General features: G+C 44.9%; 1 protein-coding gene across 1 annotated transcript in view; it reads right to left on the reverse strand.

Annotated features, from left to right (window-relative positions):
* Positions 1–2,581: 2,581 nt before the first annotated feature.
* The window catches only part of ARHGEF26 (Rho guanine nucleotide exchange factor 26), a 39,621-nt gene continuing 26,147 nt past the window's right edge, over positions 2,582–16,055 (reverse strand). Inside the window, exons 10-14 of the mRNA XM_031555033.1 lie at positions 13,247–13,401; positions 9,199–9,408; positions 6,029–6,096; positions 5,506–5,610; positions 2,582–5,140 (exon numbers count right to left, since the gene is read on the reverse strand). Of these exons, the coding sequence (XP_031410893.1) occupies positions 4,998–5,140; positions 5,506–5,610; positions 6,029–6,096; positions 9,199–9,408; positions 13,247–13,401 (681 nt within the window). The 3' untranslated portion in view covers positions 2,582–4,997. The remainder of the gene's footprint in view (positions 5,141–5,505; positions 5,611–6,028; positions 6,097–9,198; positions 9,409–13,246; positions 13,402–16,055) is intronic.

The following is a 16,055-nucleotide window of genomic DNA, read 5'->3' on the forward strand; positions in this document are numbered from 1 at the left end:
GCGGTGCTGCCCCTTTCCTTGGGCGCAGAACAGCGTTGGGCGATGGAGGACCCGCTTATTTTTGGTTTTAAGGCGGCCTGTAGTGATTGTAGCGGTGCTTTTTAAAGAGCTCAGTAGAGGGACGTTGTGTTGGCTAGGTCGCAGGGCGGCGTGGAGCCGGTGCGGGGCGCGGTGAATTCGCAGCAGTCGATCGGTGCCGCTGCTCGGGGTTGGAGGTGCCGGAGCCCCGGGGCTGCGGCCGGCGGGAGCTGCGATCGACGGGAGCCGCGAGCTTTGTGCTGTGCGGCAGCGCCGTGAGGAAGGGTTACCGCACTTCGCAGCGGCAGACTCGGGGCTGGGACGTCACGGCCTCGTGCTCGCACGGCTGTGTCTGGCCGCTCGTCTGCTCTCCGTGTGTGCGGTTCTGCTCTGATACAAGGCACCGCACCGGGCCTTAGGAGCAGTGCAGTGCTGGGTGGTGGCAGAGCAGAAGGCCTTAACGCCAGCGGGGAGTTTCTGGTCCTTCTCTCTGAAATCTCAGAGGCTCGTCTCAGAACAAGGCAGACAGACAGAACGGTGGCTTCTTTATGGGTAATGAAAACACGGGGAGGGTGCTAGGAAGCAGAAACAAAAAGCAACAAACCCTCTGAAAATGTGTTTGTACAAACTGAAGGAAAGCTTTGCCTAAAGGTGAACTGCTTGTTATGATGCCTTCAAGTTGAGATGTCTGAGAGCCATGGGGGAATTCAGACTGGCATGAAAGCCAAAGGCTGTGAGCACTGCAGGCAGGATGGCTGTTCTGGGCACAGCTGCGGGCCTGGTGCCACACCAACCCAAACACTGCGTGGGCTTTTGTTCTGTGTGTGGGAGATGATGGGTCCCAGGGTGGTGCTGCTGCTGTCAGCTGCTTTAATAAAACCTGTGCTTTTCAGGGGGTGCTGCTTTATCAGGCCAGCAAAAACTCCCCTCTCCATTTTTGTGACTTTTGGTAATCCTTTGTTTGGGCTCCTCACAGGTGGGTGCAATCACAGTGAGGCAGCCCAAGTGTAGCCTGATTGTGGTGGCTGCATCTGAGCAGGGAGGGCAGAGCTAAAGGGCTCCCAGCCCAGGTGTCTTGCTGGAATTTATAGGAGGGAGAGGAGGTTCTTCTAAATATCTGTACACTGGCGTGAGGTTAAGAAACGGTTCAAATGTTGATCTGGCCAGTTTATTACAGATCTTAATTAGGGAGATGGGGCGGGGGAGGACAGACACTGTTATGAATTTGGGTAATGGGGAAGGGAAGGAGAGCAGTAGAAAAGATAGGAAAGAAGAAGTAAGGAGTCTTTATAGGAAGCAAGAGGGAGAGAGTCACCACCATGGATCCAGCGTGGTTCATAGTTCAGTCTTTGATCTTCAGTAGTGGTGGGTGGTGTTCTGTTGAGGACAACGGTGGCAACTTTTCAATGGTAGTAAAGTGGTCGAGTCAGCTCTCTTTGGAGTGACAGCTCAAATCCAAAGCGGTTGAGTCAGCTCTCCTTGGAGTGGCAGTTTCTTCTCAGTGGAAACACCTTTGTTCCCATCTTCCTGGCCTTGCCAGCAGACGAGAGAGCAGGGAGGCGCCAACTTGAACCTTGTCTTCACAGCATACAGTGGCATCATCCCCCAGTCTCCCGTAGCAAACAGGAGTTACTTGGTCACAAGATAGATCTTCCACCAGTAAACAGTCCTGAGCACTATCTTCTGAAGGTAAACAGCTCCAAAGAAATGCTTCCAAATGTAAAATTGTCCACACAGTGATGTTGATTGCCACACAGCAACACCGATCTCTCATCTCCTAGAGTCTTACCAGAAGAAATACCTCAGAAAGCAAGCTTTGAGCCAGAAAGAAGGATTCATAGACCAGGGCAGGAGGCAGGCAGGTGAGGGTGGCCCCATCTGTCACTGCAGCCCCAAGCAGGGTGCTGGAGGAGCTCTGGGCCGAGCACCCTGTGTGTGTTCCCCTGCAGACGCTGCCTGCAGGGTCTGGGTGTGAGCTGGTTGTGCTGGGTGTACCTGGTCAGGCCTGGGGCAGGGGAGGGCTGTGCTGGAGCAGCAGCTGCAGCAAGGGGAAGGGAGCTGGGTGCTGGGCTTGGCTGCTGCTGCTCGCAGGTGAAGGTGTGGTTTTAGTTGACACACTGTCCTTCGGACACTATGAGCTGGGTCATGTGTTACAAATTAAAGTAGTCTTTCTGCAGTGCAGCTACATAATGAACTGGGTGCTTTCCATCTCACTCTATCTGCTCTATGCCACAAACCTTCCCTATCCTCCCTCAAAGGCACTGCTGGCAGACCAGGCCTTAGAGGCACACAGCAAAGGTAGGTGACTGCTTTGCTACTGCCCTCGGTGCTGTGGTTCCTTCAGACAAGTGACTGCATCCCTGGATAGCTCTGTGGCTTCTTCCCTTGCTCAGAGTTGAGCTGTTCTCCCACGCCTGTGTGGTTCCCTGCTCACACAGCCACTGGCAGCAGGCAGGGCAGCGCTGGTTCAGACACACACAACTTCTCTGACAAGAATGGTGTTAATGATCTGCACTTCAGTGCCCGGTGAAGAGAAACTGAGGCTGTATTTTAGTAAGGATTTTATTGATTGTTGTCCTATAAAATCATAAAAGTCTTTGATTCCTTAAGAACCGTGTCTGAGAATAAGAAAAATGCTTTTAAAAAAACATTACAGCACTTCTGGAAAAAACAGGTATGAAAAATACATACAGTGTATTAAAAATCTGAATAAAATTAATGCCTGGATTTATACATTCAGTTATGTGTTAAACATCTGCCTGTGTACAATAAATCCTTTGTTAAAATATTAGCAGTATTTCTACTATGTTAAATAAGACTCTGTTCAATGTACAGTCTGTATCATTACCCTTTAATCAGTCCACTTCTTATAAATTAATCCCGAAGTCTGGAAGCTGCTGTCAGGCTGCCAAAGGAAGCATTTTTGTACAGATGTCTTCCTAACAGCTTTTCAATTGTTACAGAGGTACGTATTTACAAAGTTATTCACACATTAGCACACTACATTCTATGTAAAACAGTGCCCAGAACCTTTTAAAAACCACGAGGATTGACTCACATCTTTCTCTCACTTAACGCACGCAGAAGCCTGCTCTGTTGTGAGCTGGTCCATAAAAAGGTGGAGATTGCTGTAATGCAAACTGTCATGTCTATACAGAGAAAGGAGGAGCTGGAATTAACTTAATTCTGAGTGCATTCTGTTCACGCCATGCCAAGTAGTTCTTTTTCTTAGTGGAATTTCAAGGCTAAACTGCAGATGCAAAAACAGGCGTTGTGTGAAGTGCAACTGTGCCAGGTCTTCTCCAAAGCCAAGAAGGGTGGATGTGAACTGGTCCACCCCAGGGCTCCCCTCCTGTTCTGGGGTAGGGGAAGACACAGATGCCCACTCTGCTTTCCACACCTCTCCTTGCTGCTGCCCTCACTGTTGCTACGCTGAAGGCGCAGCAGCTTCATCAGCCCCATGGGTCTCATTACTGCCCTCCTGGGTTTGGCTGTGGATTCAGCACGATGCTAACAAATGCTAATGATGATACTCAGTGAACTATACTCATGATGATGATAATGATGATACTCAGTTCAGTCGAACTTTTACCTCCACAGAAGGCAATAACTCATTTCCTCAGCAGAGCAAGAAGGAAGAACTAAAAAAAAGATAGGAAAAAGCATTTCATGTTTACTGTAGGCCCCATCCAGGCAATAGCTTAGTATGAAGCACCTGGGAAGAACTAAGAACAGACATTTCCAGCAGTTACACTGCTTTAAAACACCAGGAAACATCCTGTGAGTGCAGGCATCTCAGTTCTGAACCAGAGCCCAGGGCTCAGGTTGTTGATGCTAGTGAGGAAAAAACACATTCCTATGTTATGTGTACAGCTATTTTTCTACAGCTTGAAATTAATTATTTTTAGTGGTAAGTATTAAAAAAAGTGGCTCAAATCTTTAAAGGGGCAACCTAGCAAAAGATACTGGAAAAGCAATCACTCCCACAAAAGCATCCAGAGCTAGAAGAGCTTTTGGAGTGGAGACACAGGACAGAATGGCCTCAGCATTTGGCAAAAACTGGGTTTCAGGAGAATCTTCCTCGAGGGAACAACGTAAGGCACAGGAGGACATCAAAGGGCTCAAACTCTGTATATTAATATTCTTAATGAAAACAAGCTCGAGTCTGATGGTCATGCTAAAAAACGTATCAGAGAATGAGACACTCAGTATCTTTATTTTGAAAAGCTGGTACCTCTTGCTTGCTTTCACAATCCCTTTCTGGAGCAGCAGGAAGAGAGCACGAGCTGTATGAGTAACACACACAGCACACAGCACCACCACACGAGGTACAGCTGGCTCCTCTGGAGCTCGTGTCAGTAACTCACTGCGTCCTACAGAATGTGGCTCACCCTGGGCTGCTGCTGGACAGGCAGTCCTTCATCAGTTATATGCTGTTCATTGTAGCTTTTGACAACACAGGGAAGTATCCCATTCAACACCTTCTCTGGTTCTGGGAATGTAATACTGCAGCTTTGAGGAGCTGGGACTCGCTTCCCCCAGTGTTACGCTCCTGTTCTCCTCCAGCTCCGTGTATGTATTATTTGGTGAGCTTCTGGTACTCAGCCTGCTACAGAGGGGTTTTAAATTTGAAAGAAAGAAGTAAAAATCATCAAGAAAACAGATGGAGAAAGAATACAAATGGGGATGAGGGAACCAAAGCTGAAAGGGAAATCTCATGTAAGGAAAAAGAAAGTATGGCTGATCTCCACTGCCCAGGAACCTGATTCTCATAGAAACTGCCGTTATTCAAGCCAGGCATCAGTTCAGAGCTCTCAAAACGTGAATCAAAAAGGGCTATCTGAAGTATCAGTGCTGTCACTGTATTTAATGCATCTGTGCCTCACGTCTTCCATGCAAGAGCTGTACTGTGTGCAGCTGTGCCTCTGCTGCCAGTTTAGTGCAAATCCTGCAGCACAATATGAGGATGCTGAAATCATCTACACGTTTGTTTCAAGTCCCAGCAGACGTCCCATGCGCTCCATGTTCTTGTCAATGGTGGCACGACACGTGATTTCCTTCGCACACTCCATGGGAAACCACCCTCTTTCACCATCCCGCAGTCGTTCCCCTTCATACCAACCTGCACAACGTGAACAAAGAGTGAGAACCCTTCTCAAGGACTTTGAAGGACATTGTGGCAGCACTTCTCAGCTGTGCACCTGTGCAGTGACAAACCCGGTGCCTGATGAAGTGCCCAGCTCTACATTTTTAGACAATTCAATTTCATGTCTGTGGCTATTTCACATGTCAAAACCACCCAACCCGTACCGTCCCCAGCTCTTTATCTCTGTAGGCTACGACAGGGATGAGTTACTTATAGCAAGTGCTGCTTAAACAGAGGCTGTCCTTTGGAAACCTGAACCAAAAGACTCAGGTTTTAATTGGAAGCTAATGAGGAAACAAACTCATCTGCAGTGCTGACAGGTTACCACCACCAATACTCACCATCATTTACTTTTTGATAAACCAAAACAACATCTGCAACTTGAAGAGACAGCTCATCTGACTGCTTTGCTGTGTAAGTTCTGATGATCTCTACCTGTGTCAAAGCTGTAGAAGAAAAAAAAAGCTGAGGTACACAATTCCTGTAACAAATCTTCTATGAAGATGTGTACGTCCTTAACTTAGAATACCCCCAAAAAAAACAAAACCCAAAGGCAGCAGCGAGTGGCTTCCCCATCACACAGCAAACACTGAACACATGGGAAGGGGCTGTGCTCTTTTGTTAACAGACTGGAACAGCTCACCAAAGCAACATTAATGAACACGAACAGAAATCACGGAGCAAAACAGAACTCAAAGAAATGCCTCTGGACAAGGAAGGGATGGCAACTCCACACGTGCTGGAGTAACAGAGCCCAGGAGAAGCAGGGGTCTGTACAGCATCCGTGTACTGAAGGCACCACTAAGGGGCAGTGCGTTTCAGTCCCACGTCACAGTGCTCACTGCTGCTCGAAGCTGAACTTACTGGTTCTGTCTGTGCTCTGCCTGTCTCTGTCTTGTCCAAGCACTGTAATCCAGCGAGCTCTTTCACTCCTGCAAAGAGCAAAACCAAGCTTATGATTATATCGTATGTAATCCACCTCATGTCTGAAGCATCTGACAAACATAATAAAGCTGTTGTAATACACAGTATCAACAGGTTGCCTCTGAGCAGGGCTTGGCAGCACAGTGTACTTAGAATGAAAAGCAAGAGTCAGGAAAATAAGATCTCCATGCACACAGGGCACGTTTCTGTTTCCAGATGTGCTGATGTGGGAAATTTGAGAGACAACTCAAATCAAGTCCTGGACGGAGGCCTGAACACATCACTGGCCTTTGGATTGTCCATCAGCATTTCTGAGGACAGCAGAAAGAATTATTTAGATTCTAAGCATCATACATACAACAAGTGCAAATTACTACAGCTCAGTTTGGAAAGGAGTAGAAGATGCAGAAGCGATGTCAAACCAGAGAGGAAAATAAAGCTAATCCTCACCCAGGTAACAACTAAGCTAAAAACTTACTTGTTCTAGCTTTGAATTTTGGCAAACAAGGATGTGAATTCCATTTCAGTAAACTGGTTTTATCTCATGTTTGTTGAAGGGCTTTGCTGTCAGTACAGGTTAGAATAACACGTGGAGCTGCAGGGCTGAAGCATTTTTGTTCTGCCACTGGTTTTTAACTCAAAATAATGAGCATCTGCCGTCCCTAGAAGCCTGATCTTTTCACAAAACATCTGAGGACATACTGAGCTTGTTTCAACCAAAATGTGAAGGAGTATACAGTGTTTTGCATATGCTTAATTTTGTTCTTAGCTTTAGAAGCATGTTACTTACAGATTCACGTTTCCTTAACACAAGAATTGCATTTTCTTTCAGACAAATGACAAAAATGGGGTAATTTCAGACTGCCTTCCAGTCCAAATATTCCATTCTTCATACATCTGAGCAGCATTTACTTTATGAAAATACTCCCACTGGAGTCCCCCTCTCCCCATGGGCAGTATTAAATGAAAAATCCAGTCAAGAAAACACCTCTTCTATCTTTCAGCCCATCTAGGAAAGCCTCTATTTTACACATGAACTCCTGTAGCTTTTAATGTATTTTTACAAGACAGTCAACGTTTCATGCATAAAAAGACAATCTGGAAATCAATAATATGAAAACAGATGCCAGCACCAATGGATAAGCTCATGCTAAATGACCATTCAACGACAAGGAATGCCTGCAGCAGAGCAGCACCTGTACCTGGGAGAAGTGCCATAAGGATGGCCGTAGGACGCAGGCTCTGACCCAGCCCTGGGCACAGCGCTGCTGTGAGCTCCCGTCCTGCACAGCTCCTGCCCAGAGCTCCTCCTTCCCTACAGGAGCCTCCGGCTGCTCCAAGTGGCAGAACAGGAGCACACAGCTCTACAAATCTGAGTTGACATCAGTGTTCGACGTGCAAAGCTGTGTGCAGTGAGCACTGCAGCCCGGCCTCAGCTGCACACTGCCTGCCTGCCCTCGAACCCCAGGGTTTGTCTACAAGCCGTGTATGCAGTTCACAATAATCTATAATCTATAAAAAAACAGCTTTCAAATCAAGTAATTATTGTCAGAACTCTTCCTCTTGATGACAATCTGCTAGACTGCTATTTATACCACAAACCACATATAGCAAAGCAGTAACAAATCTGTAGAACAAAATGTCTTTTTGTAAGAAGACCAGACAACTAAAAATGCGCCTCATTTTTCCCCAATAAAAAAGCATTTCCAAACAAGTCTGAATCATCTGCTTACTTTATAATGAGATCTTTAATAGATATCATTAATGATCTGTAGCTTCTTTCAGGGTTATTCTAAACTCCAAAGGCAAACCTAAAATGCAAATGTTTCCAGGCTGGGTTCTGTCTGGAGCATTCTGTGCTCTGTGCCTTCTGTCCTGCCTCCAGCTCCCGCCAAACAGATAACATCTTTCACTTTTGTGAAGGCTGTGTGAAAGTTAATGGCACCACAGAGGACCGGGTGCCTCTTGGGGACTTGCACCAGAAAGAACAAGATGCTGCTTGTTGTGCTGTTCAAAAGCAGGACACCCTCCAGAACTGCTTCAGGAGAACAAGGACCACCTCTATCCCAGCACAGCTCCACAGCTTCCCCAGGCGATGCCAAACTCCTCCTCCCAGTCACTGCTGTGCTGTTCCCACTCCCACATCATCCAACCACTGTTACAACTGTGCACAAACCACAGCTGCAGGACAGCAGCACGCAGCCTTCACACCCCATGTCTGCTTGCTACCACCACGCCTCAGGATGCAGCTGTGCTGTGTTATAAATGCCACACTGCTCAAATAACTACTGGGATAAGCTGCTTGGGAGAAACCAGTACAGAAGGAGTAGCAGAGCAATCCTGAAAGAGTCTGCAGTGAGATTTTTCAAGGTTGTCCTGTCAAACCCACAAAAAGGAAATCTCCTCACCCAGCGCATGGAAGGCAGCATTTCCCTGCCGGCCAGCTGCTGTGCTGCAGGGTGAGATGGGAGCAGAGCTGGAACTCAGCCCACCACTGCAGTGCTCCTCACAGAGCGCTCCTCAGGAATGCACCCCGCTGTCTTTCAGCCCTGAGCGCTGTTCTCAGCCACCTGCAGGACAGCTGTGCATGCAAGCAGGCTGCAGAATGCACGATATATGGAGTGCTTTCAACTGCAGTGCACGAGCTGCTACTCTGCTTTCCTCTAGGCACTTGCCCTCAGGGCATAACTTAGCACAGAAAGGTTCTGTGTTCACAGGCAACTTCCAGCTCTCAGAAGAACATGTGTCAAAGAAGTGTTTAAACAAACGTACTTATGCTACAACAAGTGGGAGCTCAGATACCTCAGCCACATTTGCAGATCAAATGGGATTAGAATATCTCAAGCTGGAAGCACAAAGATTGTGGATCCCAGCACCCAGACCCACAGAGGACCACCCAACTCCAGACTATCTCTAAGAGCTCCAGCAGCTTGTGGCCATGCCCACTGCCCTGTGATGAAGAACCTGGTGTGGCTGCAAGCTGCTGTGAGGCCTTCCCTAAGGGAAGGCAGGCAGGTCAGCAAGTGAAAAGCAACTGCAGAGAAGCTCAAAGAGGTATATGGCTTCCTCCAGTATTTTAACATTTTATTTTGCTATTTGCTGTTACTTACTGAGTTTCTGTTCCCAGAAGCAGCTCCACCTTCTCTCCTGCGTGGTTACTGAGGACGGACAGTCTGAAGAGGTGAACTGGGGAGCTCTGCCGTGAGTACAGCATGGCTGAAGTGTTCTTCATGGGAGAAGAGGTCAGGTCCTCACTGTCACACTGCTGTACCACCAGCTGATCCCGTAAGGAATAATCTGTGACGTTGTAACTCTCCTCACTGCAGAACAATTAAAACAGAAACAAAAGGCACAAGTTCAGTGTTAGTTTCCACTAGGTACCTCTGGAAGCAAATCCAGTATCAGAATCTGCTTTAACCACACTGAATGGCACAATTCTGATTCTTTGTATCTTCATCTTTTCTGCACATTTCTTTCTGAAACTACCAGCTTTCCACTGCCTGCAGTGCATTGCTTCATATGCTCACCTTACTCCACTAAAACCAGAAATGAGGCACAGGAATGGTGTAGTTATGCATTTCCTTCTGTACCTCCAAGTGAATGACAGACCTTCGTTTTAGAATAGGTGAGAAAAAAATGCACTTCCCTCTTCCTTATGCCCATAGAAATATGGATAGGCAAACTGCTTCCCAACAGAGCACAATCAACCTTTAAAATACAGGATCATCATCTACTCCTTGTCCACCTGCAGGTATAAGGTGCTAAAATCTACTTTACATTATTCTGAAACTAATTACATAACATCATCCAACTGTGACTTCTAAAAAGAGGCAAAGAATCACAGAATCATAAGGACTGGAAAAGACCTCTGAGATCCTCAAGCCCAACCCCAACCCAGTGCCACCATGCCCACCAACACTGGTAAAATTCCTCTGTGAATCTCCTTCAGCGACGTTTAATTACTGTCAGCATTATTACTTTAGTGACAAAACAATTCTCGGCAGCTTGGAAAAAAAACATGGTTTTTCAAGCAGCTGTGAACAGGTAACATTCCCAAGCAGAATTTAACCTTCAGATGATTTCCAGTGCAAGAAGTCCAGCTGCATTCCACTGTCAAGATAAACCTCAGAAGCTGACAAGCCATTGAGCACTGAAAGCAGACGAGATTGGAGAGGTTTTCTTAGGGGGTCACAGAAAGCAGAATTTTCAGTAAATGTAAACTCAGACTCAAATATAAGCCTGCAGTCTTGTACAGCACTCAGGATGTTGTAGGTAAATTTTCTGAACACTCAGTAAGGCAGTTCTACTTTAGTTGCGTGTAGCAAAGCTTCATTAATTGAGAGGTTCTCCTGAACTCACAGAATGCAGAGCTAGCTCACCAACAGTTCTGAGTACCAGCAGCTGGAGGAACAAAGCAGATCTCCATGGTCCCAGGAGGACACACTGGAAAAAAGGAGGTATCAGACTTTCGGTAGAGTTGTAAGTCAGCCATGTCCTGTTTTTAGCAGAGCAGTTACAGTGTAAGCTTACAAATCTGCAAAAAGAGAATCGCCTCTGCAGGTCAACTTCAACCCAAGGAGCAACTCGTAAAGTGACCACTCTTCTGAGGAAGCTCCGTGTGCCTGACAGCAGACAAATCCACATCCACAGCCTGCAGTTACACTCATCAGTTGTGCAGGAGAGATGTAATCACAGTCCTTCTTATCCATCCATGTTTGGGGTTAGAAGAGGAAGAAAGATGAAAACTCACTGCGATAGGAATGCATACAAACATGAAAGCATCATGCACGAAGTAAATATCCTCCATCTCAGCAAGGCACTGCTGTCATCATACTCTGCAGAACATGGAAGAATTTCTTCACTAGCTCAGAGAAAGCCATTTCTCAGGTATGGCACCAGTAAGAAAAGCCACTGTGCGGTCCATGTGCATCACGAGGCAGACTGAAAGAACTCAAGATGTGAATTACGTTGCCTGCTACTCCGCTACTCGCTGTGTTGCAATATTACCTTCAAAATCCAATGTCAACACACACTGTTGGTTTAAAGGACCCTGTAGTGGGAGTCATGGCCACAGCAGTGGCAATTTGCAGTTCAGCAATGAGATTAAGGAGAAAAAATTAAAACTGAGAGCTGAGCAGTACGGAAATGCAGGTTTTTGTTCTCCAGAATCGATGTGACAGGTACCACAACATCACTCACACGTCTCCTTCTGTGCTTTTCTCAATAGTACTGAGTATCACTCAGCCACTGCTTGCCTGACTTGGTCAAAGTGTGATGGAACAACTGCCTGTCCTGGTGCTTCAATTTCAAACAAAAGGTCAGACTGTAGCTCAGGATGACTACGATTAATAAAGCATCATTAAATTTAAGAACAAGAACCCTGGTGCATCCTAAGAACGCCCCAACACACTCTTTGTATTTGCTCAGCTAAAACATAGTACTTTTCCTTACAAAAAGGCTTCTGGAGTGCTAGTTCACTTGCTATTCAAGGTGCAGTTCATCCAATGACAATTCTGACATCTGCAAACTGTTCCTAAAATGCACGTGGGCAGAACCCAGCTGCCTCTCACAGGGCAGGCAGCACCTCACACTGCCACTGGGCACAGCCACCACCACAGTGCTTTGGGAAGAGGAGCTCTGGGCCATCCCAGCACACACAAGTTTCTGCATATATGGCAAACTGCTCACACAGGACAGCTGAACTTTGGGGAAAGGATGAAGCAGCATGATTGCAGCACTAAGTAATTAGTATTTTTAGCACAGTAGAGTGATTTTGTTGTGCAATGTTAAGAATCTTTTGAGAAAGCAATTGTTGCAGTAAAAATACAAATATCTGAACTCGGCTAGCAACAAATATTTCTGTCCGTTGCTGCAGTGTCCATGGTAACACTGGGGGAAGGAGAACAGCTCACCAAAGCTCAAATGTTATTAATGACCTATTCACTTGGGTCAGTGCATGCTTCGTGCCCAGAGGATTCGGGAGGTTCACACAAACCCTCTTCAATTCTGGTTTGTTCAGGGGGTGTCGTTCAAGTGACCAGATCAAGCTGATTGTTAAGTTTGCTTTAATTTTAAGTTTAATTTAAAAACATTCAGGACATTTCAATTCCAACAGCTGGAAGATGTTATAAAACAAAAGCCCCAAAGCTTTAATAAGATGCATTGTTATAAAAATCTGCATTATAATCTGGACAACCAGCCAATAAGCAACGTAACAACACAGATAATAAACTTGTCATTGTTTTCCTAACTCAGACATTTACTTAGCTACCAACACAGCCATACAACAACAGCAGGCCCATGAGAAAAACACAGCTTAAAAAATGAGAGAGGGCTCTGGTGAGCAGCCAGAGATGTAACAAGGGGCCGTGAAGGGAACGTTCCGGCGGGACTTCGATCAACACTGAATCTCAGGATCATGGTCACAGCATTAAGAGCTGGGGACAACTCTATTAATTCTTCTCCTCACCTGCATAGCAGGTTTTTGAGTTAAATATATTTTCCTCCATTTTGGAATATTCACATTTTCTTCCCAAATTTTATATTCTACCTCATTCCTCGTAAGTTCTGATTAAAATTATGATTTGAAGTTTCACAGAAGAGCATTTCTTACGAACAGCTGGAATTTGGCTCAGCTGATCATCACAAATGCAAAATCATCCTTCCAAACAGTTTTCAGCCTCAGGAAGGTTTGTCTATCAAGTGTTATTTAACAGCAACATCAGAGGATGCAAATTCCATTAGATTATTCTAAGTCTTCCCTCAAATCCAGTGATAGAACTTTAAGTGGGGACTACTGGAAGCATCTTCCCATAAACCTTTCTCAAAGTAATTTCTATAACTGTATAAACAGTTTCACAAATTTTGACTAATTAACACATGTTTAATCCACCTTTCCTCCTGTTTTACACTGCAAATGTACCAGGCCCTTTCAAACCTCATTCATTTTCTCCAATTAGCAAATGGCTAGAAAATACAGAGAAATTCTGTGCATGCAATCAAGTTTGCCTTTCCCACGGCAGGAAATGTTGGTTTTCATTTCCCTTGGGATGAGGCACACACAACAGTCACAATAACTTTACAGGACAACTACATGCTGGGTGGTCTCTCTGTGCTGCAAGAGCCAAACACAAGACTTTGTACTGGTGAAGCTCTTACCTCTTCTTCTTGGTGATGATGAGGACATCATTGAAGAGGAAGAAGTACACCTGCTGTTTAGAAGTCCTTTTAGAAAAAAGTCCCGTGTCTTCTACATAGGCTGTTAACTCGCCCCTTTTCACTAACCATCGTGAAGAAGAAACCAAAGGAAATGGCTAAAAATCAAGAAAATAACATTTTAATCTTTTAAAAAATAGCTTTTTTTTCCCCCTCCTTTTTTTAAGATCAGGAAACGTCTTAAATATTCAGAAAGAATCCCACTTGAATAAACTCAAAGTGCAGAGATTAGGGGTACAAGCTTTAAAGTATCTTTATCATCCATACCATCCACAAGGAAGAGCCTGCAAGTACTTGAAAATTCTCATATTCATAACCTAATTGCTCATCCATGATAAAAACGAGCACCCGACCACTCGCACCTCAGGGTGGAAATGATGCCCTAAGAAGAGGAAAACTGCTTGTCTGCTGCTGGCAGCAGCTCATTCCCTCACAGAGCGCATGGACACGGACGGGACTCGTCAGGGCTGCTGTCCCTGACTGCTGGCAGGAGCCGGGCTGCCCACGGCACTCAGCTCTTCACAGTGCTGAGGGCTTCTCCAGCAGGCACGCTACCTCTGTCCCTCCATACGCACAGCAGTGCAGCTGGTTCCCTTGGAACCATTACAAATCATTACAAATTAAAGAAGCCTTCAACTTTTTTAGTCTTGCCTCAGACTGATTTGTATCTTCGCACATCCAGAAGAGACCACAGTGACTGCTCACCTGGATTTGGTCCTCTCTGCAGACATCCACTGGAACTACACTTTCGCTATTCTGCAGATGTGCAGCAGTGACCTGTCATAACCTGCCTTTATTTCAGTGAGTATTTCTTGAAAGAAAGAGCAGACAGGCACTGGCACAGGCTGCCCTGGGAAGTGGTGCAGTGCCCGTCCTGGTGGTGTTAAGGAAAGGGCAGATGTGCACTTGGGAACATGGTTGGGTCAGCACAGGATATATGGGTGGCTGGAGCGGATGATCATAAGAAATCTTCTCCAACCTTGGTGATTCTATGATTCCATATTCTCCAATTCGAAAATGCAGGATCTGATTTAAACCCATACTTCCTAGGTAGATTTTTATCCAAGTCTCCATCTCTGTTAGTGAGTCAGACAGTCTTTTTAGAAATCACTGTCATTTTGAGTTCATTAACTGACACTGTTGCTCATCTCACATCTGTGACTTATATCAATCCAACCTTAAGTGACAGTCCTTGGAGAAAGTGATAGAAACACCTCAATTAACCACACAGCTTACAAAGGACCGATTTAGCTCAGTACTCTGACATGACAACGCAGAAGAGCTTCCAAATTTCATTGCTGTAATCTAAGTAATTTCTGAAGTTTATGAAAGCATTTAACTTAAAAGAAGTCTTACACTGAATCAAAACTCTGCAGCTTCAGTACATTTTTGTAAGCAGACAGCTTCACATATTTACCCTTCCTGAAATGCAGCAGCAGTTCCCTGTGATGATACTAAATGTGAAACATCAGACCACAGAGGTTACACCACCTCTCTATGGGACTTCACAAAATCAAAAGGCTGGGCTACGTGGTCCAGAAATGATAGAGCAGTTTGGTTCTTGGACCCAAGTTTTTGCAGAAAATTCCCTTCCTGGCTCTAAGCACAAAAAAAAAGAAAAAAGAAAAACCACATCTGAATCTTCATTAAAAATACAGAGCCTACAGATGAGCCATGTACAAAAGTGATGTAGATTTTAACAGCTTCTCCTCTGCTCCCATGTAATGCTCTACAGTCACAGCAAAGAAAACAATAAGAATTACAAAATGCTGTATGAGAAAAAAACATAAATAGTTTACCTGATTTTTATAATGGTTATAGAATAGAATCATCATGATTGTTCTTCAGATAAAAGCTATCTTAAAGACTTCTAGAGCATGAACTAAAAAAGCTCTCTAATCTCTATTCCAAATGAGTTCATCAGATTTTCCTAGTCAACTGTATTCCAGAGGCATCTTGTGCTTATTTTAATATTAATTTTCCCTTAATTGCCAAAAGTGTACGATGTGTACATCATCTGCTTTCTGTGTAAAAGAAGCCATCAGAACTTAAAATGTATTGAAACTTGGCCAAAACAATCCAGCAAGCATTCCAGCTGGCACCTGCTCAAGCAGAAGAAGTGTAAACCACTTCAAATTTAAGAGGTGTGGAGGGAAAAAATCTTGCATAAAGAATACAGAAAAAAAAATAAAGTTCTATTATTGTCATGAAATCAGCGAGCACTGCCAGTCCCAGCACGCACACTGCAAGGATCACACAGGGCCTGTTCCTCCTGCAAGGTCAGATCCATATCCTGATCCCCTGCCAACAGAAAAATGGGTACTGAAAATCTCCTAGGTGCTTCTGCAGGTAAGGAAACTGGGAAGGAATGTGGGAAGTCAATCACCCAAAGTTGTCAAACTATTTAAAATTCTATTTTAGATTATCCAAACACCTGAGACTATTATCCACCAGTGTTAGCAGATGCTGTGATGTCTCTCAGGAGACATTTCCTTTATTCTTGTTAAATAAATGTTATTCTCAGCTTTTAGTATGTAAAATAGAAATACTTTGGACAATTTGAGAAATACCTTTTTGGAGACAGGATTTACTCAGAACAAGACTGACGACTTAAAGGCATAAATCCATACTTCACATGTGATGACAAAAACCAACCAACCTTCTCTCAAAACTATACTCATTATGTAGTGGGATGAGGCATAAATCACAGAAATGGGACTTTAACAATGAATACGAAGAAGAGTCGATGGAC

The sequence above is a fragment of the Meleagris gallopavo genome, chromosome 11 (genome assembly GCF_000146605.3).
Source record: "Meleagris gallopavo isolate NT-WF06-2002-E0010 breed Aviagen turkey brand Nicholas breeding stock chromosome 11, Turkey_5.1, whole genome shotgun sequence".
Taxonomy (NCBI): Eukaryota; Metazoa; Chordata; class Aves; order Galliformes; family Phasianidae; genus Meleagris; species Meleagris gallopavo.